Source organism: Perca fluviatilis, chromosome 22, assembly GCF_010015445.1.
Source record: "Perca fluviatilis chromosome 22, GENO_Pfluv_1.0, whole genome shotgun sequence".
NCBI classification, from domain to species: Eukaryota; Metazoa; Chordata; class Actinopteri; order Perciformes; family Percidae; genus Perca; species Perca fluviatilis.
The window spans coordinates 13,501,603-13,527,038 of record NC_053133.1 but is presented as its reverse complement, the minus strand read 5'-3'; the positions used below and the strand labels follow the sequence as shown (position 1 = coordinate 13,527,038).

The 25,436-nt window shown below is 39.8% G+C and overlaps 1 protein-coding gene across 1 annotated transcript in view; it reads left to right on the top strand.

The window, feature by feature from the left end:
- LOC120552706 (myosin VIIA and Rab interacting protein) overlaps positions 1–25,436 on the top strand; it is a 107,008-nt gene that overhangs the window by 18,594 nt on the left and 62,978 nt on the right. The window contains exon 2 of the mRNA XM_039790930.1: positions 24,875–25,096. Coding sequence (XP_039646864.1) covers positions 24,875–25,096 — 222 coding nt within the window. The remainder of the gene's footprint in view (positions 1–24,874; positions 25,097–25,436) is intronic.

The following is a 25,436-nucleotide window of genomic DNA, read 5'->3' as shown; positions in this document are numbered from 1 at the left end:
GACAGATTGATAATCCAATGAAATATTAACATGCAATGTTTCAGTACTGTAGCAGCACCGCCTGCATTTCTCATTGCGCAACTGTTTTGCGGGGTGTGCAGTGCACGAGTCAAACTGACCCTGTCTATTCCCTGTGTTTTAATGGAGACTGATTGTGTGTTATGACTGTGTCCTCTGTAGTGAGGGTTCTGCACAGCTGCACTGCTCGGTTGCCAGGTTGTGAGAAGCTAACCCAAATATGTTAATGAAGCTTAGCGATTGCTCTCCGAGGGGGTTGCCAGGCGCAACCGCAAGCTGGATTTTGAAAATTAAATAAAGCAATAAAATATGTTCTGTAAATGGAGTTTGTGATCTTAAAAAAAAATGTAATAGCATACAATGCAGTCTGTAAGTACTCAGACCATTATGTTTTGTCTCTGTACTCCAGTACATCGGACTTGAAATGAAAAAATAACTCTGAGTGTAAAGTGCTGAGTTTCAGCTCTATTTTGAAGGTGTTTACATCCACATAAATCATAAATAAATGGTAGCCCTTTTTATATGTACCTCCTCAAGGTATAAAGCACTAAGTCCTACTGTTCACCCAATATAGATGTGAACACTCCCAAACATCCTTAAAGCTGAAGTCAGCACTTTAAACCCATTGTTTTTTTTTCTCAAATCCAGTGCTGGAGAATGGCCAAAACAATGAAAAACATATCACTGTCCAGATACTTACACACTGCACTGTAGTGCGGTATTCAGCCAAAGGTGGCCTATTTATGTCAACAATACAACTTTTCCCTCCTTTTTTTTTTAAAGTTTCCATGATTAAGGAACAGTGGCTCGGAAAGTAAAATACCACTAAACTATTAAAATGCACTCCCAGTCTCAAACCCTCCCATCTGTGATCAGTCTTTGAAAATGACCTTCTCTGCTGGGCCCATAGGGAGCACTGTTGTCCATGTTGTCAGGACCGGGCTGGACTGTCTGCACATGGCTGCACTTTGTTCGTCCCACTGGCTGACCACAGCCCTCAGACCAGACTGAGTGACACACAATACTTCTGCCAGTCTCTTTTTTTAAACCACAACCTTGAATCAGACTGTTTTTTTCATCACCATATTCAAGCCTAATGCAGTCTAAGTCTGCCCTGCTTTGTTGCTAAAAAAGTTTTGCTGTGTTTCAAAGTTGTAACAAGAAAAGTTGCTATAATTGTGTTTTAAGCGCTATAAAAAAGGGTGTTAGTCTTTTAGTGAATTATGCATTTTCTTTTTGTCTTTTTGTTCCATCCTTGAGATGAAAAGTCCAGTATCATTCGAGGCCATATCTCTATGAAAGAACTATTTAAATTTTATAGCATATAATCCATTAATTCTAGTATTTAATAGGTTCCTCACTCCTCATCACTGCATTTAGTGCCCTCCTCTGGAGTCAGGTGTCATTGCATATTTTAGTGCTCTGTTTTTCTCAACTTGGCTTCATGAGATTCATAATTATTCGTGTCTAGGTTATTTTATGAGTATACTCTTATACTGGAATGGATTGTTATTATACTATCGATATTGTGTGAAAGTAGAGATGACTTTTGTATCGGTAAGATCTCAGTGTGGCCTTTAAAAGCATATTGTTGGGAGATGTCACTCTGAAAAATGAGCTATCTCTGTGAGAGTGTTTAGGGAGTCAAAACAGAAACTCCTGGTTGATACTGTCCCTGTGAAAACAAATCATTCCTTCCTACTTTCATTTCCGAGGATAGACAGATGCATACACACACACAGACGCACATTGTTTCAGGGATACATTTCTAGACTCAAATAGGCTCAGAGATTCTTGAGGCTGCGTGCAGTTTTATTTAATCATGGGTCTGTGCTTGTTTATACTTGCTGAAAGGATACAACAGACAGATTTTTAGATCAGAGAAGAGTTTTTTGTTGGAAATAATGGATTAGATGCGCTTACAAGGCTAATGCTAACACTTTAAAACATTTAAATCCCAATTCTGTGTAAAAAAAAAAAAAAAAAAACTTTCGCACTGCAGACATCCTGTCAAACTTGACCGTGTTTTCACTCACAGAAAGCCATCCCAGCACAGACGGGCTGTGTGGACTCGCTGCTGGATGATCGTAATAATTAGCAGGCCAAAAGAAGACACTCGTATAACATAGCTCCAGACGACAGCTTAGCTCGAAATAGCCAGTCATCGCCTGAGTACTTGAGCAGGCAGCACACCGCAGAAAGAGTTGACGGGGGGAAGAGAGCAGGGAGGATGTGGGTGAGGAGGAGGGCAGTAATTAGCTGAGCTTGTCATTCTAGTGATTAAACACTGATTTAGAAGCGTGCTCGGTAGGTGCATGGAGTTAAATTGGCTGTACTGCTGTTAGCGGCAATGTGACATGCAAGGCCTGGGTCACTGCACTGCGGTACAGAAGTGCGGCTCAGTTCAGCTCCATATCTGCTCCCTCTATGTCTCACTGCTGTTTGTTTATGGGCCAGAAGTAATGCGAACACAGCGGATGAGGTTGCTCCTGCACAGTGATCCCTTTGGTTTGTTTTTTGCATTGTTTTTATGAGGAGCGATACTTCACCTCAATTCCATATGGTGATAAATGATTTTCATTAATGCTGCTGAAGAAGCTTGTTGTTTTTCTGTTATCTTCAAAATGAAAGATGAATTTGTGTATGTCTTCAGACCTGCAGGCTAAGCAATCCAATAAGTAATGGGCCTTGATGGTTTCTGTTGACAGTAATATTAGAAGATAACCACCCTTGTCTAATATTAAAAAGGTGGTACACCTTTTTCATAATGTTCATATTAATAACTACCGGCACCTTTCTCTCTACACAGTATGCCTGAGTAGATGCACATCTTTGAAACAAGAGCCTTTTATTCCTAGTAAGCATTGAAAATATATTACACAAGAGCAATAAATCAGCTATTCTCCTTATTTTCTCATACACACCTGTTTAATTTCCTCCTAATTGTGAGACAGTTCCCCCCTTTTATTTGTTGCCTTGTTCTCCCCAGAAAAACTACAGTATTAATGTTTAGTTTAGATTAATGTTGAAGCAAACATTGCAGTGTCACGCTGGTGCATTAAGGAACTGTGAATTGTTAGGTAACAGGACAATTCAGACTTACAGTGAATGTACAAACAAAACAACTAAATGACCTTCCTTATGCGCAGATGCGCTCTTCTCTATAGTCTGTTAGGCGTGTTGTTGTGGGCGGTACAGGATCACTAATGGCAGGTTTAGCTGTTTTATGAGACACACAGTGCCTCACCATGTAGCCTACATAAAACACCATTTATAAATAATGACTAAAAACAAAGATTATATCCACAATGGCATGCATGGGATTTAACATCTTCTGACTCGTGGCTAGAATTTTGTTACCAGTTAAAATATATTAAACCTGTTTAAAGCAGCACTTACAATATTTTATTAACAAAGACTTAAATGACTGTGTAATAAGAAAGGTGTCTCTCATAATGATAGCGTAGCATCTTTCAGGTCATTATTTTACTTTAAAAGGCCGCAACTTTACTGTTTTAGTTTTCTGAAATGCTCTAATCAGTGTTGTTTTTGTCTAAGTATGCAGCTGTTTTCAGAAAAATGACAAAGTTAGCAGCTAGCTGGTGTAGCATCTAGTAGCTAAAGAGTCAGATATTTCCAATAGGAGTTGTTTGAGACCCAGAACAGAACTAAAAGAGGATGGAATGTTGGAATTAAATGTATTCGGATGTGCAAATAGGCAACTGTTTGTTCACCACAACAATTTCATAATGTGTCAATATGTCAATGTTGAGTTTGTAACATGCCCCCAAGCGGTAAAACACAATCAATTATTACTGCTGTCATGTAAAAGTCAACTTTAAATTTGAGTGCATAGCAAATCTTTCTTTCTCAGTGTTTTTAAGCTATTTAAAAGTTGGAATCAGTGGTGTTGGAGGCATTCTGGGACAGGCCTATGTATAGATTCTCAAAACTGAAAACGTCCTCTTAACTAACATCCTTCATTCATCTCCCTGGTCTCTTCAGGCCTGAAATTGATTTTAAAGATTAAACTAGATAATGCATGCATGTTTTAGTGATGAGCCACAACACCCAACAGTTTCATGGAAGAGAATGGTTTAATATTTTGTACTACCAACACAGCTCTGGATGAACACTAGGCATCTAAAAAATGCCCCTGGACATATGTCTAAAAAACAGACCAAGTCAGAAGGAATGGTTTTACATTTCCTTAAAGTGCCCATATTATGAAAAAAACACTTTTTCTGGGATTTGGGGTGTTATTTTGTGTCTCTGGTGCTTCCACACGCATACAAACTTGGAAAAAAAAAACATCCGTGCTGTTTTGACTGAGATAGGGGTTTCTGAATGTATCCTGCCTTCCGTCTCCGGGTGAGCTGGTAAAAATCGGCAGGGCTGTCTATGTCATCGGCCGAAACATTTGGTGTGTGCTAACCACTTTAGCTAATACCACATCAGGTTTCTCCAACTTCGGTCAGTACAAGGCAGGTTTAGCCGGGAGACTTCTTCTAAACGAGGGCGCACTTACAACTTTGCGTGGAATACCTGCAGATGAGGGACATGTAAGTAGTTCTATAGTGTTGTAGCAGTGTTTTGCCATTGAGAACGAGGTGGCTAACTGCTAGCAGCGCTAGCTTCTAGCTAGTGGTACAGAAGTGAGAGGCCTCACTCGGTAGCTAAAACAGAGAGCTCAACACACAGGGTGAAAAGAGGAGCTGCAGCAATGTACAGTACAACAGGTGTTTTTTGAAAATTTAACCATGTAAACCTATTCTTGTACAACCTCAAAATACAATTCTGAACCTGAAAATGAGCATAAAATGGGCACTTTAAACACTGCCTCTTTGTCTCCACTGGTGTCAGACATTGATTGCACTGCACACACCAGCCGAGGCATTTATTTTCCACTTGCATTTCTTGTAGATGATCTTTCACCTTACTTTTAGACCTTTAGACTTCTTTTAAACAGTGCATACTAACCAAGCCAAGAAGAAATGTGTATATATATACAACAAAAGAATCCTTAACAAATATTATTTAATGTAAATATCAAATATAATCAAATCAAATCAAGCTGTGCTTCATGATGTTCCTCTGGCAGCGCCTCAGGGCCTGTACAGCAGAGGTCTGTATTTAATAAATTATGAATCATGTTCTTGTTTCTGGTTAGTCCCTACATGACGGGAAGACTGACGTTGTAATTTCATCAAGCTAGTTCCCAAGGTAACACTGAGCAAAGTTACGTTCTCCACCGGAAGGGAATCTTGCTGTAGTGGCTTACATTGCGGTGCTGTATTTATGGCCCCATTTTGTATAAGCAACACTTTATTATCCTAACGTACTCTACTAGATGTTATATCAGCAATAATAATTCTCTCCTCACCCCCAGTTCAAGTTGTAAAATATTTATGAAGTCATTTTAATAAGAAAAGTGGTTTACAGAACATTCAAGTGATTTACTAAACAGTCAAGGGGCAGAACAAACTCCTCAAAGATAAGACAACAAATACAGTGCAGCTGAAGACATGATGCTAACTGCAGCATTAACTAAACAATTTCTGGTATTTATATACTGTAAATGGATGACTTGCCTTGTGCTTGTACCAAAAATAGGAGGACATAATAGTGATGTGTGCACGGATAAAACGTATAATAAAGTTGTCCATCCACTCTAATAGAATCTTGACACCCCAACATTTGTCCACCTTCCTCTTCATCTCCCTCCTTCTTTTATGGCCTCAGTTTGGGCTAACTGCAGATACTTTATTGTTTTGTACTTGCTGGTAGCTGCAGTGGCACAAATTTTGTTTACCACAAGCTCTTCGGGGCACCACATATCCTGCAATACCTCTATAGTGACTTGCATTATGATAGCTATGTTATAACCTTTATTACAGCCCAGGGATATTGCAAGATACAGTACAGTATAATGTCACAGCTTTATTGATGCTTTGTCACTATGTCAAAGAAATGTGATATGTTACTAGCAGAAATATTTCAAATTATGTCCTTTTAATTATGCTTATACGTGTTTATTTAAATGTTAAAAGAATGGTTTGAGATTTTGGGAAATATTATTATTCTATTTCCTGCCGAACATTTTGGGAAATATTATTATTCTATTTCCTGCCGAGAGTTCGATCACAAGATTGATACTACTCTTGTAAGTACGGTAAAAAAATAAACAGCCAGCTAGCATAGCATAGCATAAAGACGTCCAAAAGTTACAACATCGGCCTACCAGCCTCTAAAGCTCACTAAATATATATTATATGTATTGTTTGTATAAAGAGGGACTCCAAAGTTATTTTACATGTCAAATCGAATTTACTAGTCACAGGCAGACTGAATTGCCATTTCTTTTGAAACTAGTTTTATCATGTATTTTGTAACTCTTGAGAAGCCTTGTCAACTCTGAGAATTCCTCTTCTTGGAAATTACAGATGCTTATTTGCGTTACAAAGGCCATGCTAGCTATTTCCCTCTAAGATAACTGGCTGCTGGCTGTGTAGCTTTATATTAAGCATACATAAATGGCCTTTAATCTTTCCCTTATGAATTCAAAAAGTCAACTGTTTAGCAGTGGTCTGTTTGCTTGGTAAGACGACTCACAGTTTGGTGTAGAGGTATGAGGGGTGTGAGGTCTCAGAGGTGACAGTAGAGAGGGTAACAGGGGCTGCCTGTAGCTGTGTGGGACACAAGTGTATCTACAGTAGCAGCAGGATGAAGCAGTGATTCATAGAGGAATACAGCCCACCACTGTGTGGAGTTTCAGGCCTACAGAGTGCTTGTGTGTAGGACTGTGTGGAAAAAAAACTCAAGACAGAGTGAAAGTGATATTGAGAAAGGAATACAGAGAGGGCAGACAGGAAATGAGGGGACAACTCAAATACATTGGGGCAAGGACAGAGCACAGAGAAAAGTCTTTCTGTGTGTGTGTAGTTTTAAGGGCGCACTTCTTAATTACCCTCACAGCATTTCCGACTCTCACTTATGCCACCTTGTCAGTCATTTCCTGTTGCCATAACGACGGTTGCACCTGCTAATGAGATTGGCTTCATTTTCATTTGTCAGGAGATTAAGGATTAAGATTCATCAGCATGGCTGACACGAATGAACGCATCACCACAGTGACATCATGAAACGCCTTTTCATTATTTTGCATCACCCTGCCCTGTGCCACATACATAGCATTTATAACCATGATTAGCCAAAAGATTGGGCATATTATCCTACAGATTTTAGAGATGGAATTTTGCAGGTGTCTCACATAGTAATTGCTTGTTGAAATTAATATTTTTGGTTTCTCGTCATCCTGAAATTGTACTCGACATGCTCATACCCAGCTAGGTATCATTAGGCAGCAGCTAAGCCTGTCTTAATATAGGGATTAATGTCTAGATAAGGATTTGTTTAGCTTTAAGCCACAGCGCGTGGATGCTCATCTCTGCATGTCATCCCATCTATGTGTGCACATGTCTGCTGATACACAAACGCATAACAACAGATGTATGCAGAATGATGCACATGTGCAGTTTTGTTTAGATGACATTAAAACATGACTCCCTTTTTAGAAATGAGAAAAATGTACATGCTGAAGTACAGCTTCTCGTTAAAAATTGTTGGGCTATTTCTCCGTACTGACTGGTAGCAATCAGCATGAGTCCAGCTATGACTCATCCATGTGTGCATGTCTGCATGCACACACACAAACACACACAAACGCAGTCTTTCCAAATGCTAATCCGTTTTCTTCACTGCTCTCTACCCACTTTCATCTGGAAATCCCTGTTTGTTTGCTCCAATCCACTGTTCCTCCCCCTCTGTTTACTCACTATCACTCACTCTTTCCCCTCCCGTCTCTCTCGGTCTACTTTCTTTCATCTCCCCCTCACGCCATCCCGCTGTCTCTCTCCTGTAGATTGTCCACTGTCAATCGGTGTCTGTCATCCTCCACTGTGGCTCGAGGCAACATTGTTGTCCTTTCATCATCTGACATCACATTGATACTTTAAGGACATAAGAGACCCCATCCCACCACATACAATATGTTAAGACCAGTGCAACAGAGTGGGTTATAAAGCCATAAAGTCTTTCCCTGAATTATGCAGGGACATTTCCTGCATTGGGTCATGTGTGAATGGGAGCAGGGCTTGATATTAGTTCCAGCTTCATACTTAACAGACAGACAGACATGAGCGTGAGGATCTTATCTAAGGCGTGGCATTAAAAGTGAATAGACTAATCATAGTTTCCAAAATGCTGATATATTCCTAACCATGTATAGTTAGTCAGATATCTAATTTTGTCTTTATGTAGTACTTAGTAGCCTATGCTACAGCCAGGGGGTGATCAGCTTAGCTTGGCACTGGAAGCAGGTTGAAAGCTCTGTCCAAAGTTAAATAAAATACACCATTTTACTAATTAACACATTTTTAATCACGTAATCTTTTTTTAAACTTTGGACAGAGCCAAGCTAACTGCTTACCCCTGCTAAGCTAAGCTAATCACCTCTGGCTCTAGCTTTACACTCAATGGACAGAAAAGGGAGTGGTATTGATCTTCTTATCAAACTCTTTGCAAGAAAGCCAATAATCCTATTTCCCCAAAATGCCGATCTATACCTTAATCCATGCATTGCTACTAGAATATCACATTTTAAAGAGAGATAGGATGCAAGAAAGAAGCTTCATTGATTTCCCTCTCTAAGTAGTCAACTGCATTTTAAATGGCTGATAAGAGCTTGAATTATCTCCAGTCATTCTTCAAGAGACATGTCCATTTTTGAGGCCATTTTCTGGGGAGATAAATCAGAGTCTGATCTATACACTGTATCTGAGTATATTTTGAACTTTCATTCTGCGAAGGCCCATAATTCTCTCGGTCTGTGTCTATGCCAGCCAGGTTAATCCTCATTAACATCTACAAGACACTTGAGGGAACAATTTGTCATGTACATTTGTTGGGAGTGTGAGAGAACCACACTATTACACACACTTTCAATTTACTGCAGTGTCTTGCAGTTTTTAATGAAGATTTATATATCGCCGCAAATCAGGAACCACTCATGAGTTCACATATAGGTCAGACCTACTTTAAAGTAGTGAGTTAAAGGAGCCATAGATTTGATGATGGACTGTTATGTCTGGTGGGAAAATGTTGTCCATGCAGTACAATACTTGCCATCTTATTCTTTTTTTAAAGAAACCAGTCTAAATTTTCACTTATTTTATTCTTTAATTCTTATTTAATAAATTGTACTTTTATATGCATAAAAGAGGTAAAGTTGCTAGAGGTAAAGTAGCTTTTGCTTTAGCTGTACACTCTTTATAGCTAAAATGGGTGCAATGACCAGAACTGTCTGTGGATGTGGAACTGTCATTCCTCTGGGGAATAATTAAGATGCTACACACAATGTTTTTTTTAATGAAGTTACACACATTAAAGGCAGCTTGTAGATAAATAGGCGTACGGTTTGTTACTGTCTGTGTTGTCTTGCACAATTTACTCCTGTCTGAGTCACATTAACTGAAAGCTGTTTTATGAAATTTTTTAGCTTGTGTTTTCGGGTTGTCCATCTGAACATTTATGAATATGAAATTTTCCTTGTAGAATTAATAGGCTGACAATCCAGTTTTGATTTTGTTATCATAATCTAGAATCATATCTTTTGCTTCCAATTTAATTAAGTGATTCTTTTGAAAGTGATGGCATTTTATATCCAAAAGGTCACCTTCACTGTGACATCATAGTGTTCTGAAAATGTCTGGCCATTATTTAACGGTATTTTATGAGTCTGGACAGACATGGATGTTAACTGCAACTTGGCTGGTTGGCAGAGGCATACAACCGCAAGGCAGTAATTCTAGTTTCAAAATGTATATATGTGTGACCCGTTTCTTTTTAAAGATTTGTCTTCAGTAGGAATGTATGGCCTTGGGGCTGAGAGCAACAGACAGGCTTAGGAAGTCGTAAAAGTATTTAAAAAATAATAATAATTCTCAGTCATTGGTGGGTTTTGGTCTTTTCATGGTATATGTTGACAATAAAGAAAATATACAATTATCACCAGCCCAATCCTGAATTCTTGGTTCTGCACCCCAATTCACACACTAATTTGCTAATGCAGTTTTAAATATTTTCTCTTAGGAAGTATCTTTGCCTTTGTTATGCCATGCCATCATCTGTCATAACTAAAAGCAATCTACTTTTGTTCATTGGAGTCATTTTCTTGCCTTTTCATAAACCTTTCCCTGCTCTTCAGCTATGACTTATAGAAGGATTTAGAAAAGTTGTTTACATTACAGTTCATAATCAGTTGGTAGCTTTGTGCCCTTTGTCAGTGTAGACTAGAGGCAGCCCCATTCCTTGGCAGTAGTAGACAGCTGACGGCAATCAGATGGGGAGATAAATGGCTGCCATCGAGGCTGTCTGTTCAGCTGAGAGTTGGGGTTGTAAAGGTTGACACTCGCTGATGGTGAAGTAAACACACAGCGTGCCCCTGCACGAAGACTAGAGTACACTGCCAAGTCTCTGATCTGCTAGTGTTGGATCTCAACTAAGTGTTCAAGAGTTGTGCCATATCAGTGTGAATGGAGTGTGAGAGTGTGCATGAGATAGAGAAAATACATAGTTATCATTCTGGGAAGAGGTAGAGAGTGTAGTTGTGCGGCATCTGATAATAATACTATTGTAATAACTGTCATAAATATTTTACTTTAAATAGTCAGAAATGTAATAAAAGGTAATGTAATGAATTGTCAGATAAGGTAATGGCATCCCATTACTGCATTAACCAGGAATGATTACTTAATAAAAGGTTTAGCTGACTTTTAACTTACAATGTAATAATAAAAGTAATTTTAAAGGAGCGTTATTACGCCAATTAAAATATAATATAAAGTTGCAAGTATTAAACTGCAATTTATTACATTTACAATATTTTTTTGCATTCGCATTATAAGGACATTTAACAGCGTTTCGAAAACTTTCTGTCCATTATTCGACTGGCTAACACACACACACACACACACACACACACACACCATAGTATCAGCTTTTACTTTACTACCTATTCCCTTGTGTACGTGTGCTCTTTTCACCTTGTGTGTTACACAGTTTTGGAATGTCAGTGGTAGTGCAAGTATCACCTACTTGTTTATTTGATTGGCCTGCTTCTAAAACACACACACGCATACACACACACTCATAGGGACACCTATGTACAAGGATCTGTCTTTGTGCTCTTTAAGGCCATAAGCTACAGCGTGACCTATGAGTCAATGTCAGGTTACCAATGAAGGGGAATGGATGAGAGTGTCAGGGCCGTGTCAGTCCTTGTCATCGCTGTCACTGGGGTTTGTTACTTCATTAAATTGAGTTATTGAAGAGATGACTGGCCAGGGACAGCCTAGTAGGCAAGCGCCTCAGTCAAGTCCAAGACCCAGCACAGTCAAAACCAAGTCCAAATAGACTCAAAACCCAAGCTGCCAAAAATCGGATAGGTGTGTGAACATATTACGACATACATTTTATATAAGTATATGTAGTTAATTTTGACACATTCACACATAACTATATCATTTTGGCATGTATCATCAGACACAAAAGATGAGCACATTTATGTTGTACAAGAGTGAAAGAGAATAAAGACAGATCCTTTCCTTTCTGCTATTCTCATATTATTTTACATATTACAGTTAGATTATAACCGATACCTACTCTGCCTTCTCTGAGTGCACATCATTGATGACTCGGGGCCATAAGCTGACAAGCGTTTATGCTTTTATGCAATGAGGCATTTTGCCTCCGTAGCTGGATGCCAAAAGAAATGGCTTTCTGACTGCTCGGACCATCCTGTAATGGATGAGCCAATTTTTTTTGCCTCCGGCTGAAAGCAATATCATTGTTATTCCATGTGGCTTGTATAGCTGCAGAGTGTGTGTTTGTTGTTATGCGACAGGCATGCTTGGATGCACGAGTGCATGAGTCTCAGCATACCTGTGGTCATGTTTTTGCTGCAACACCTCCTGGTGTTGCTTCAGTAAGTTAAAATGCAGTAATTGCTTGAGCAAAACACTTTTAAGTCTCCTTTCATGTAGCCATAATCTCCCAGAGAGTTCTGGTCATTCAACCTCTGCCTCAGCTACACCTGTCCACCTGTGATAAATCTCTTTTCCCCCACTCAGTTTTTCCCTCTCTCTTTCTTTCCCTCTAACTCGACTATTACAAGAAACCCAAGGTGACCGATGCAAGGACATAGTGATGTGATTTTCACTCTATAAAGCCTTTTTCATTCGCTCACTCCCTCTCTCTTTCGCTAAATCCCAGAAGTCTGACTTGTGAGATTGTTTGCTGCGGAGTATTTTGTGTGCATGTGAGCATATGTTTTGGTTTGGTTGAACATCAGTGCCTCGGTGTACATTTTTGCAAGATTACACACACACTTCTGTCTGCACTCTTCCACCTAAGATTAAAAAACAAACTTATCACCGAGAGCGCCTCAGGAAATAACCGATCTGGAAATTAATGTGTTTGGCTTGAAAGGACAAGACCACCGTGTGAACTGGACTCCCTATTGTGCAAGCTGTCCAGATATCATAGAGTATTCTGTGTATGTTGAGGCTGAGATAATTGTATTTACGAGTGGTTCTATTTGGTTATCTGAGAACGCTTGAACATCAGACAGTTCACTTTAGCTCACAGCAGCCATTATAAGAGTTTAAAAGTTTAAAGCCATTTTACCAGAATGAAAAATAAGTATGTGATGAGAGTGAATGCAATTTTTTGAATGCAAACTTTATATATATATATATATATATATGTATGTATGTATGTATGTATGTATGTATGTATGTATGTATGTATGTATGTATGTATGTATGTATGTATGTATGTATGTATGTATGTATGTATGTATGTATGTATGTATGTATATATATATATATATATATATGTGTATATATATATATGTATGTTTATTTGTATGTGTGTGTGTGTGTGTGTGTGTGTGTTTTATTATCTAGTTATAACGGAAAAAGAACATGAACTACTTTTTAAAGTTAATTTTTTCGGGGCTAAATTACGTGGTATCGGATGGGCGCATAGACTGGCATACTCGCCAGTACCAATACTGGCATTTTAGTAAGTATCGGAGGTATTTCCGATACTGGTATTGATATCGGAACAACTCTAGTTAGGATGTGTGTTCTAGTTCTTAAAAAGCAGATATTTTGGAAAGCTTTTCTCTCTGTGTGTATGCAGCGTGGGCTCTTGGTGCAGGTTTGACTGTGCCACTGAAACAGATCCAGGAACTGTTTCCCAGGTGGATAGATAGAAAAAGTAAATAAAGACATTTACTATTGCTTTTTCTGTTTTTGAGTACTGCAGGTGTGAATAGCCTGCAGCATGTTCATATTGCCTGACATGCCCCGTGAAACACAGTATGAGTGTCTCTGTCGTGTTGATTCTATTGATTTGCCACCCGCACTGTATTATCATAAAGCCAATATGCATGTCTGTCAGCCGTGGGAAGTGCATTAGGGTGGTTGGTTTGTTATCAACACTGATCCGTTAGCAAACACATCTACACGGACAATCTGTCATGGTCATTTGTTTGTTCTTTTCTACCTTTTTATTTGTCAGCCTTTTCTTTATTCCTCTATTAAGTCTTTCTCTTTGCATTTCTTTCAGTGTATGTTCTTTATAAATCTCTAATCTGCAAGTGCATCATTGCTGGATTTACTGTTGCGTTGAGGCACTTATTCAAAATGCACTTAGCACTGATAAAATGTGCTGCCTCCCCGCTCTCTGTCACTAGCAGTCGTTGTGGGGCTTAAATCAAAAGTGCTGTGCAGTTAGAAATACCCTCCTTTCTCAGGCTGCAATCAATAGCTTTTGGTCTACATTCAATACCATATTCCGCCTTCTCTTCCCCCAAACCACCTCTGACAAAAGCTGCTCTCCCAGGACCTGAAAACGATCCACGGTGGTGGGTGTCACACAACCATCAGTCACACTGCAGCTGTGTGTGTGTGTGTGTGCATTTTATTCTGCCTCCATATCTGTGTATGTGAAGCCGACATGTCCTCCTCCTGCTGATGCCAGTGTGTAACAGATTGATTTAATTGTGTGTGTGTGTGTGTGTGTGTGTGTGTGTGTGTGTGTGTGTGTGTGTGTGTGTGTGTGTGTGTGTGTGTATAATGTGACAATTGTCAAATCTGTCATGGATCCACATAGACTGTATGCTTCTATGTCTCCCCAACCTACACACACTAAGGTACAGCAGGTGGGCTGGGGCTGCCAGTCAGGCTCCCCCAGAGTCTAATCGGGATCTGGAGTCCTGGTAAGTAGGAGAGCCCTCATTATGTCAGAACCATAGCCAAACCCCCATCTCCTGTAATTGAATTGGCATCTCCCAAAAATAACTCCCTTGTCTCTTCTGCTTGGTTCAGCCCTAATTATTTATCTCTGTCTGTCTTAGCCCTGTTCATTCCTCTTTTATTTTCCTCGCATGCAGATCTCCTCTCTCATCACAGGGGAATTCAGAGAACGTTGCTCTTCTGTAGCTCTGCGTCTTTGTTGCCACAGAAATAGCCACTCGTTCCCTGGCGGCTATCCCTGGCCTCCTCTTAATATACAGCAGCACATCCTCTCGCACCCGCATTCACGGCTAATGTGCACTACACAGCATATTGTCACTGTACCATTTTAGCTAAACTGAAGAGGGAGATAAAGCATCACAAGCTTATGATGTAGATTGAGATTTTAGGAGGATTTTAAGATGCATATTGTTTAATTTTCAAAAGGGCATAGATGTAAATGCTAAAATGAAGGCGTTATGTAAATATCCTGGAAGTAAGTATAACGTTTTCAGTTTTATAGCTGTATGAGAAGTGGTTACATTTAAAAATGCAAATGAAAGAATATGGACTAAAACTGCTGCTCATATTTCACTCACATAAATGAAACATGCAGCATATTGTAGACTGCCTTTGTTTCCTTGTAGCAGCAGAACAACAGATTGACTCTCCCAATAACTACAAACAGTGTATCCCCCCCCCGGATGGAGGCACTGGCGATGTGTGCTCAGTAACCGCTGCCATTCCCTCCCTTTTCCTTCTTCACTTGGCATCCATCGGTGTGGTTGACACTTAAGCTGCATTCTTGGCACATTCGGTTTGATTTCACTGTGTGAATAGAGATTATTCAGCAGAGGAAAGAACAATCTGCGGCCGTTACTGTGGCTTGTAAAAGCTACAGCTGCTAATCTGAGATGCACAGTAGCTGTAAAAATGGGTTGAAGGGATGAAAAGAAGGAGAAGTGGCATGATGGAGCATCAGTAGAGTCTTTGATGAAGTGAGTGACAGGGATTGAGGGCTGGATTAAAGGAGGTAAGAACGTGTCAGAAGAAACTTAGTTGATACATAAAAAATATACCTGAATGAGTCTTTGTTAGCCATGTGTTTATGCATCTGACTTTTTTTTTCTTTCTTTCCTATTTCGCCCATCTTCTTTCTTGACACAGAGGAAATCTTGTACACTGCTCCAGTTTAAATTTTCTGAAAAACAGTTATGCCCATTGAGGAGAAGGAATAGTTAAATAAAATGCTTATTTCTGTCTTTGAATTTAATCTGTCAATAATGAGTAATTGGAGGGTCAAAACAATAATACCAGAATGCAAAAATGAATTCCCTCTCACTTCAAAATTATCTCCACACCTTGCTGGGGTAGCAGGACACATTATTTTCTCCCCCTCTTTATCTCTCTTTCATTCTCACAGTTGCTACGCAGGCAGGCAGTTCTGATTGGAAACGTTATCAGCGGAGCACACATTTGACTTGGATTGTTTCCCAAAGTGAGGGCTCATTATTGGCCTGTTGGATAATCGTCGGCAGCCAAAGTTAGTTCAGAGAGAAGTTTCCCCATTGCCCCGAGGCTTCATTTTAGCTCAGGGTTCACAGTGAGGAGAGGAGATAGGGGAAGAGGGGGCGGGGATAAAGAGGCTGACGACGTATTGAGCTGTGGGTAACATAGCCATAGCTGGAGTGTGGAATTCACGCACTTACAGGCTTGGATTGATGGTACTGTAGCACAGGTCTAAAATGCAATCAAAAACTCACAAATTCTCAGGGGGACTGAAAGTGCTTAGGTACAGAGGGGTACATGACAGAGAAGAAATTCAAAAATAGGAGAAATCCTTTTGAAAGAAAGACAGGAAAGAGTTAATAGTGAGCGTGACATTATCTTAAACCACTGGTAGTCTGATAATCTGCCTGGAAGTTGTGTGTAATTGATTCTCCTCCGGAATATAGCCTTTAATAATTGCTCTGACTTTGCTGTTAAGCTGTGGGTAAACTCAACATTGTCGACTATGTCAATATTAACACTCCCAGAGTACATGCATATTCTCTAATAATGTTATCACACTATGTATGCACTCGCTGTAAGAGCCAAAAGTGTGTTTGGGTGCGAACTTTTGAAATTCTAATCAAATTTTACTAATTCAGTCGATAATAGCTGTCGCTGTTAGTGCTGTGGAAATGTCTGCAGACCATCTGCAAGGCTTCTCAGACAGGTTCATTAGTACACACACAAACAGTGAATGACATAGATGACTGCAGTTACAGTATATCATGTTAATTCAATTCAGTTTTATTTATAGTATCAAATCATAACAAGAGTTATCTCGAGATACTTTACAGATAGAGTAGGTCTAGACCACCACTCTATAATTTACAAAGCCCCAACAATTACAGTAATTCCCTCAAGAGCAAGCATGCATAATTAAGGGAACTGAAGCGATTGGAACAATTAATAATCATCATAGTCATTATGTCAATTTGGTATTGAGTCTCAGCTGGACCTATAGATCAGAAGCCCTTCCCTATGCATCATAGTGAGATGGACTGTGCCTTTTAGTGTCCCTGTGGGGACAGCACCCTCACTCACGGAGAAGGACTATGTCCCCTTGTGTCTTTAATATGTGTGCATGTGTTCATCCATTAATGCTCGCATGCCTGCATGTGTGTTTTTTTGTGTTTTTCCCCCCCGCCTTTATCAGTGTTTACCCTCGTGGTTGATGTCAAGTATGTGAAAAGAGGAGCAGGGGTTTGGGGGGGGCGAGGGAAAGGGAGCCCCCAGTTATTTTATGGAGCAGGTCTTTTTGCTTGGGGGCGGCAAAAAAGGCCCCTGGGAAAAAACGGGGTTTCCCTCTGGGGGAGGACCCCCCCTGTTTCTTATAAATGCTTGCAAGCACAAATGTATGCACACATATTATTTAGGATCCCAGACATACAGCAGAACAGCTAAGAATATATTGCATATAATCATGTAGGACCAGCATTAGCAGTTGGCTGTCAGGAGGATGTTCTGACATTTAGGGGGCTGAATACTTCTGGGATTTATATTATTGACATTATTTAGTGTGTGCGTGCGTGCGTGTGTGTAATATCTCAGTTCATTTCAAGTGAGAGAAAGTGGAGCAGCATCTCTTCATCTCTGTTGTGGTCACCTTGAGCTTCTCATACACTATTCCTGCAGAATGATAGGCAGACAGGCTAAAAGAAAGAGGAGACATATTGTGCATGAAAAGCATCCACTGTGCCTGATATTTGATATACATGTGTATTGAAGATGTAAGAGAGAGGGAACAGCAGAGAACAGAGAGCAAAGAGAACAAGTTGTTAATGTTTCCTCTTTATTCATGCAGTGGATGAATAAACCACACCAAGGCCACCACAGAAAAATGAACATGATCAATAATGTATGCTGTATAAATTAGCCACATTCCTTTACAGAGTACAAAAAAAGTTTGAGCTCAATGTCTTAAACTAGTTTTTCAAATATATAAATGATAATGTTTTAAGTGTTCAAAGGAGTTGTGGAGCTAAAAAGTGTTTACAGATACTTTTAGCCATGCTAGCAGTCAGTCTGTTTGTTGTCGGTCACTTTTAGGTCCAGACTGAAATATCTCAACAACCATTGGATGGATTGCCATAAAATTAGGAACACAGATTCATGTCCCAATCAGGATGAATTATAATCACTTTGGTGATCCCCTGACGTTTGGCCAACGCCATCATTAGGTTAAATTTCAATATAAACAATACTTTGGATTTTGGCCACAAACCTTTTGAACTAATGGCATTCCCATCAGCCTCAGCTGTACTTTGTTTTGTATGCTACTTAGCAAATGTTAATGTGGTAATAAGCTAACCTAAGATGGTGAACATGGTAAACGTTAAACCGGCCTAACATCAGAATGTTTGCATTGTCATTGTGAGCATGTTAGCATTTAGCTCAAAGTACCGCTGTGCCTATAGTACAGTCTCACAGAGCCGCCAGCGTGGCTAAAGAGTCTTAAATTTAAGTTTGTAAAATGATTGCAGTGTTTTCTTCCATGATTTAGTCCCATATAATATAATATAATATAATATAAAATATAATGTAATATGCAGCATTGATGTTTATTCCTGACCTCATCATTTCACAGTGTACTCTATCTCCTGGTTTATTAGCTAACACTGTGCAAATGTACTTTTATTCATTTTCTCTTTTAATATTTAATGCTATTCTTGGTCTTTTTCCTTATCATTCTTTTTCTTGTAGTTAGTGGAAATTCCACTTGCAGTTTGAGGACATGTTTTTACTTTATTTCCCTTCAGTCACAGTAGAAAATACAAAAGTATAAAGACCACACACTTACTGTAATTAGTTTCCTGATTGTGGAAGGAGAGTTCTGTCTCTTTACTACCTTGGAGGTGTTATGAAGAAAAATGTTTCTTTGCAGACTTTGTGTTTTTGCTGATTAATATATTTGTGTACATATTAGCTACACAATATTAGTGTTTAAGTTGTCATGACACTGCTCTTTTTCATCAGGTATTTCTGCTAAGTGACATTTTTCATCTCATGGGGACATATTTTCATTAAATATAAAATTGTAACACTGTTGTTACAATAATTATGAGCAATAAACACTGGAACCTCCCTGTGTTTGGAGTAGCCTGCAGGGGTTAATGGCAGAGTCCTCCACATGTCAACCAGGAGAGTTTGGAGGAAGATGACGGGCTGCAGGGATTATATCTCTCCATCGTTTCATGTCACTCAGCCCTTGATTTTACAGACGCTTTGGTCGGAGAAAATGATCTTGTTGGCTGAGACTCGGCTCAAAACTCTCTTCTGTTGTCGGAGATATACTTACACGGATTTTCTGGAGTTGGCCAGAACTGCAATTTGTCAAACCTCTCATGTATGAAAGTGCTGATAGACAGTTGCCGTCAAATAATTTGTACCGTGCAGTGTGCATCATCCTGCAGGAGACCTAGGTAGATGTTTTGGGTTACTTTATCTTCCTTAGCCTGTTATTCAAATGTTTCAGGGTTGTCTGTTATAAATTGAGGAGTAGATTATTCATTTATGACTTAAGAATATTCTAAAGTGAATAATATATGCAAATATCATCCTGCAGATGATCGGAATATCCCCTTTCCACCTACAAGCAATAGGAGTTCATCTCAGCTCACCAGCCTGCCAACACCTGCACCTTAATCAACAGCTTACCGACAATCCCAATAGCCTAACTCCAGAAACTCTCTACCTTGAAATTTATGACCCACGTGCCGGTCTGCCACTGCATTGCAGAGGAGAAAGAGAGTTAAGAATGTTTACACAGTGGTTCTCTCTGTTCACTTTTGGAGCTGGCATTCAAGATGGATGAACTGTGTAACTCTGCTTCACCCAGTTGGGGGCCAAATGCAAATTTTGCGCTTCGATTGAGCACAAATTTGCCCTCTCGGAGCAGATAAGAATTCCTCCAGCTCTAATGCACACAGGGTGTACAAAGATAGAAATGCATGCATGCACACATAACACACACTCACGGGCACATACACGCAACACAGTGAGATAACATGTCATTTCAGGTCCTCGATCCCTACGCACAGACTTCACAGAGTACACCCACACACATGCACAAAGATTTACACAGTAACAGGAAAACAACATCTTTACTCTTGAAATTGCCCACTTTCAATTAAAAGCACCTTAAGCGCTTGGAAAGACCTCAATCAATTCACAATTACCGAGTGCATCTGGCTACTGTACACTCGAAAATGCACATCGACTCAGATCAATAAATGCACATGAACACACTAAGAGTCCACATACACACCCTCATCAGGTGTGCTCCCACATCTCTCTGCTCCGGGCCTGTATATGGCGTAATGGTGAACAGTAGATGCTGCTGTTGTGGGTTTCCGCTGCAGCAGGCGGATCAAAGCACTGATCAAAGACTCTCTGCTATATTGTATGCTCATTTTCTCCAGGATCTTCCCTCTGGCTTAACAATACTCCAACATGGCTCCCTCTCGTTTCTGTTTTTTCCTTCTTGATTGTAGTGCCTGGCTCTATAGGAGGAGAGCCATACTATATATAGCAAAAGGACATTCTGTGCATGTCAACCTGGGTATTGTATAGCCACTGTTTGTGTGTTTGGTCCTCTTGTGTGCGTTAATACTGTACATATCCTACCATGATAAAAAATGTATGTGCATAAAAACACGCATGGTGTTAAACAGGGTTTGATTTATGCCATTTCAGATTTTAATTGTCGGTAACACTTTACTTGAATGTATCTACATAAGAGTGACATGATACTGTCATGAACACATGAACCCGAACCATAACTTGTCATGACAAAAGCGAATGACTCTTACTAAAAGAAGCGTTATGTCATAAACATTTATGACTTGTTTATAATGTTTATGACAGGTTCATGAATGTCATGTTACTCTTATGTAGATACCTTCAAGTAAAGTGTAACCTAATTTTCCCTTACTATTTTCTTAATAATTACTTCCATTCATTATGCATGGGTGTGAAAGACCTTGCTCTCAGGAGTTATGTTGTGCATCACAAAAAGTAAGGGTATGCGGTATTATGTCTTAATAATCAAATGTGTAATTTGAAGATGCTAATAAAGTTTTACTGTTAGGATTGTTATTCTGATGCTCATTCTTTGCTTACAAATTCAGTTTTTTTTTCCCTCGTCGTCTAGTATCAAGATATTAATTTAGTTTAATCATAATTATGTGTATGGATCAACACACTCATGTTCATCCTCATAAGCGACCAGAAGAATGAATTGGTCTCTATAAATATTCAAATAATTGGCATAAAAGTGCATATTCTAAACACAATAGTGTTTAATTTTTTCACCTAAGCTGATTCATCACATTACTTTTCAGTTGTGAGTCGGTCAGCAGTGCATCAGATTTAAGAGCTGTAACTCTTAAGCACTGCACAGAGCTGGAGAACAGCTGCTGAGAGGGCGATACATCACTTAAAAAAAAGAAAATGCTGCTGTTTTTGTTTTCTGATCAGGCTGCAGCTGGACCTCGAAATGCCATTATCTTGATTACAAATCTGGCCATAACATAATTCAACTTCACCTGGAAAACTTAAGCCTGACTGTTTGTCAGCTAAAAGAAAGAAAGCGACAAAATGGAAAGTAAGGAGCAGCAGACACGAGGGTACTCTTCATGAAAAATAACTTTTAATAGATCGTTAGCAGGAAGAGAAAGTGAGAAAGGAGAAGCAGGGCAGACTTGATGGAAAATGTGAGATGAGAGAGCCGAGTTAATAGACCTTCAGTGCAAATAATATTTGCCAGGAGTGACAGGCAGTCAGAAATACACGGTGTATCATTAAATCCCCATACCATTCTGCTGCCCTGATTTTAAATCACAAAATGAATTGGTATTCAGCTGTGTTCCTCGCTGTGAACCCACTGTACCCTCCACACACACAAATTTACATAATCAATAGTTTTTAATTCAAGAGTTTGGGTTCCTGTAAACTTTCAGCATCTGATAAAGTTCCGAATTTGTCCAGAGCTATACTACAATACATCACGTTGACCTTAATGCAAAGCTTGAGTAATTTATTGTCTAAGAAACATGTTAAAATCCACGAGGCGGCATACCAGTGATGTTAACCCACTAAACAGAAACAAAACTTGTGTTTCAAAATGGCGTTAAATGGCTGCTTTTGTCTGGAGTTACGCTTCTTGTAAAGCGTTTAGCAGATGCAGAGGGGAGAAAATTGGCTTTGATCTGTGGTCAGTCACACGTTTTTAATTATCACTTTCCCTCTTTGTCCAAACTGCAGACATGAATGGAGTCCCAACACTTAATTCTGGACAGTTTGTCCTTGTTTTGAACCTGTGTAGTTGCATGTGTTCCATGTAGCAGGGCTCTTTCCTCTTAAACCTCTCCCTCGTTGACTGCTTCCTTCCTATATAGCCACTCACTTATGAGCTATCATAACTGTAATTTACACATCAACTGTGCAACTTTTAGTACTTGTTTGACTCAGATCTAGGATCTTAAATAAAAATGGTTGTTAAATTGTATGTCTGTTACTCAAATGGTCACTTGCTAATAAACGGTGACTACTGTTATTTCTTCTGAGCTAATCGTACCTTACTGACACCTGGATGACCCACATGTATCTCCAGTCATGGCTGTTAGATAAGCACAGGTTTTCATGCCTCATTAACAGAGAGATGAGTTAATGGGGAGGGACCCTCGCCCACTCATTTAATTAAACGGCCGGAGCTAGCCGCCATAACTGGGCTGTTCATTAAACCCATATCACAGACACAGAGATGTAAAGTGGAGCCCGATCCTAATCTGAACTGAAGGATATGATTTCCAGGCAAAGGCTTCTTCAACTTATTGAGATGTGAATGTACGCTGCATATTATTGGCTTGCTCTGTGTTGAGTGTGGGTGTGTATATATGTATTGGATTGTTTGTGAAGCAGGTTGCTGCAAACAAAGAGAGTCTCTTTTATGTTGCTTGGAGGTTTGTGTAGATGGTTTTAATTTGATTAGCAGCCAACATTTCCCAGCAGCTGTGCTGTGACCTTGCATGTGCAAAATACAAAACCTCCTTTTGATCATCTTTGCATATAGCCGTATGTATGTCAGTATGCATATGCCAAACACTGCCCTTCAACCCTCACACAGCCCATTCTCACATGACACTGTATATGAAATGGTTTGTTCATCTTGTTAATATGCTGCGTCTAATGATGCATATGAAAAGCAATCAGTGAGGCAGCAGAGGATCTGCTTGAGGAGCGGCGTTAATAACTTAGGGAAGCAGGAGATTGCAATGCCCCCGCTGGCTCAACAGACACACATACAGTACACACAGGAAATTCACAACATGCTGCATTCAGCACTCTGTTTTGCTATACACTTAATTTCCCATGTATGACTTAGTGGTTAAGTTTAGGTTAGGGTGTATTTTATATTGCATGCACTACTATATTCAGACTGGTTAAGACATGTGTTTTTTTTTCTCTGTAAAAAGGATATTTTTTGTGTCTTATGTTTTGCACATATCTGTTAGCATATACTGTACATGGCGTGTGCTCTTTGTGTATCTTTAGGATCAGTTAGAGCAGTGTATGCTGTAACCTGGCTGTGTGTAGTGTATAGAAGAGCAGCTTGAATAATTTACTCACCGCCAATTCGAGCTGAACGCACTTTCACACCTTCCCAGCAGCAACCGCTCCATCTCAAGCCTCCTCTCGGCCTAATGACAACTGATGGCTGATAGTGTAAACACGGATAAACGTGTTACTTATACTCTTGTCTCGTCTCCTCTACGTGTATTATTTTAAATATAATTGACACGTGTGCAATATGTACTTATGATGAAAGGTTTATGATATAAATGCAAAACATTACATAATTTATTGCAGCCTCTGCATATGGTGCATTGCTCAGTCAGCGCAAATCTTACAGAGGGAAAACCCATGTACATAATTTATGTGAACAGTTGAGTACAGGCCGCGGATAGCAAAGCTGCTTTAACGCACTGATTAACAACCTATATTATCCAGTCTCTGTCTTTTTTCAGCCATTCAATATCAAAACTGACTTTCAAGCGACTTTGAGTCCTTGAAAAGCGCTATATAAATTCTATTTATTATTATTATTATTATTATTATTATTATTATTAAAACCTGACTGAAAATATGGGGAAATTCATATAACATGATGCACAATAAGTTGTGTGTAGCTGTTGCAATGTCATTGTCAGCAGGATTTGATTTTTAAACAAGCTTTGGTCAAGTATTTCAGTCTATAATCCTAATAGTTCATTAGTGTGAACAATTCTCAGAGGCGTTAAGATAATTAAGGCTGGTGCTCCTTCACTACTGTAGTTTTAAACTGTAATTTTGGATTAAAGCCCAAACATCTCTCCAGTATGACTGTGGAGGCTTTTCATCGATTTTTCTCTAAGGCTAGTTTGTGTGTGTTGAACATGAGGATCTCCACCAAGGGACCTTCAACTTAGCATTATTTATGCCAGTTCTTTTATCATCTAGCCTCGTCCTTATGCTGCTGTCCATGCCCTCATTAACAAAGTTACAATGCTTTTTCATTTGGGGACATAGAAGACGTGCATGCCATGCTCTCCTCAGCTGTGTTCTGACTGATGTGGGCAAACAAGGCATGACAGGTCCTCCCAAATTGAAATGTCAGCCATCACGTTAATTCCACAGAATCAGTGTAAGAGAGGAAGAGGGAGAGAGAAAGGAGGCAAACAGAGTGTGGAAGTGTTTTCACCAAACCCATGATCCCTTCTGACCTCCCCCCTTGTTGTTTTAATTACCCCCTTTAATTTTTCATTTACCACAGCATTTCCAATTATTCCGCATTGCCATCCTCCGCCGTTTTCACGTTCTACCTCTCGACCAGACTCACCATCCTCCTGCTCTCTCTCCCCCCTCCCCCTCCCCCTCCTGTCCTCTCTCTCTCCCTCTCTCGGTTTCAGTGAGATGAAGCAGGAGCTGGCGGAGGAAGGCAGCAGATGCTCCATCCTCTCCAAGCAGCACCGCTTCAACGAGCACTGCTGCATCCGCTGCTGCGCGCCCTTCACCTTCCTGCTCAACCCCAAGCGCCTGTGCCTGGACTGCCAGTACAACGTCTGCAAGACCTGCTGCACCTACAACAAGAGGGACAAAGCCTGGCTCTGCTCTGCATGCCAGAAGGGCAGGTTAGTGTTTTCTCACACATTCACATACACGCCGGTGGCGGAGACTGGGAGAGATTAAAGACAGAGGAATGAATTGGGACGAGAGATACGAGAGATGCTGTGAATTTGTAAAGTGGAGGATGCTGAAGTAGGGAGGGAATTGGGATGGAGAAAATGTGGCATTTATGGGGGGAAAAGAAGGGATTGAGAAGAGTGTTGAGGAAATATGGACACTGAGGGAGACAGATGTGAGGGGGGAAATTGAATGAATGAGAGGGAACACAGGTATTTGATTGAGTCAGCGCTGCAGAGATGGGTGGATTTAGAATTTTGTTGGATTTGTGTTTAGGACATCCAACTG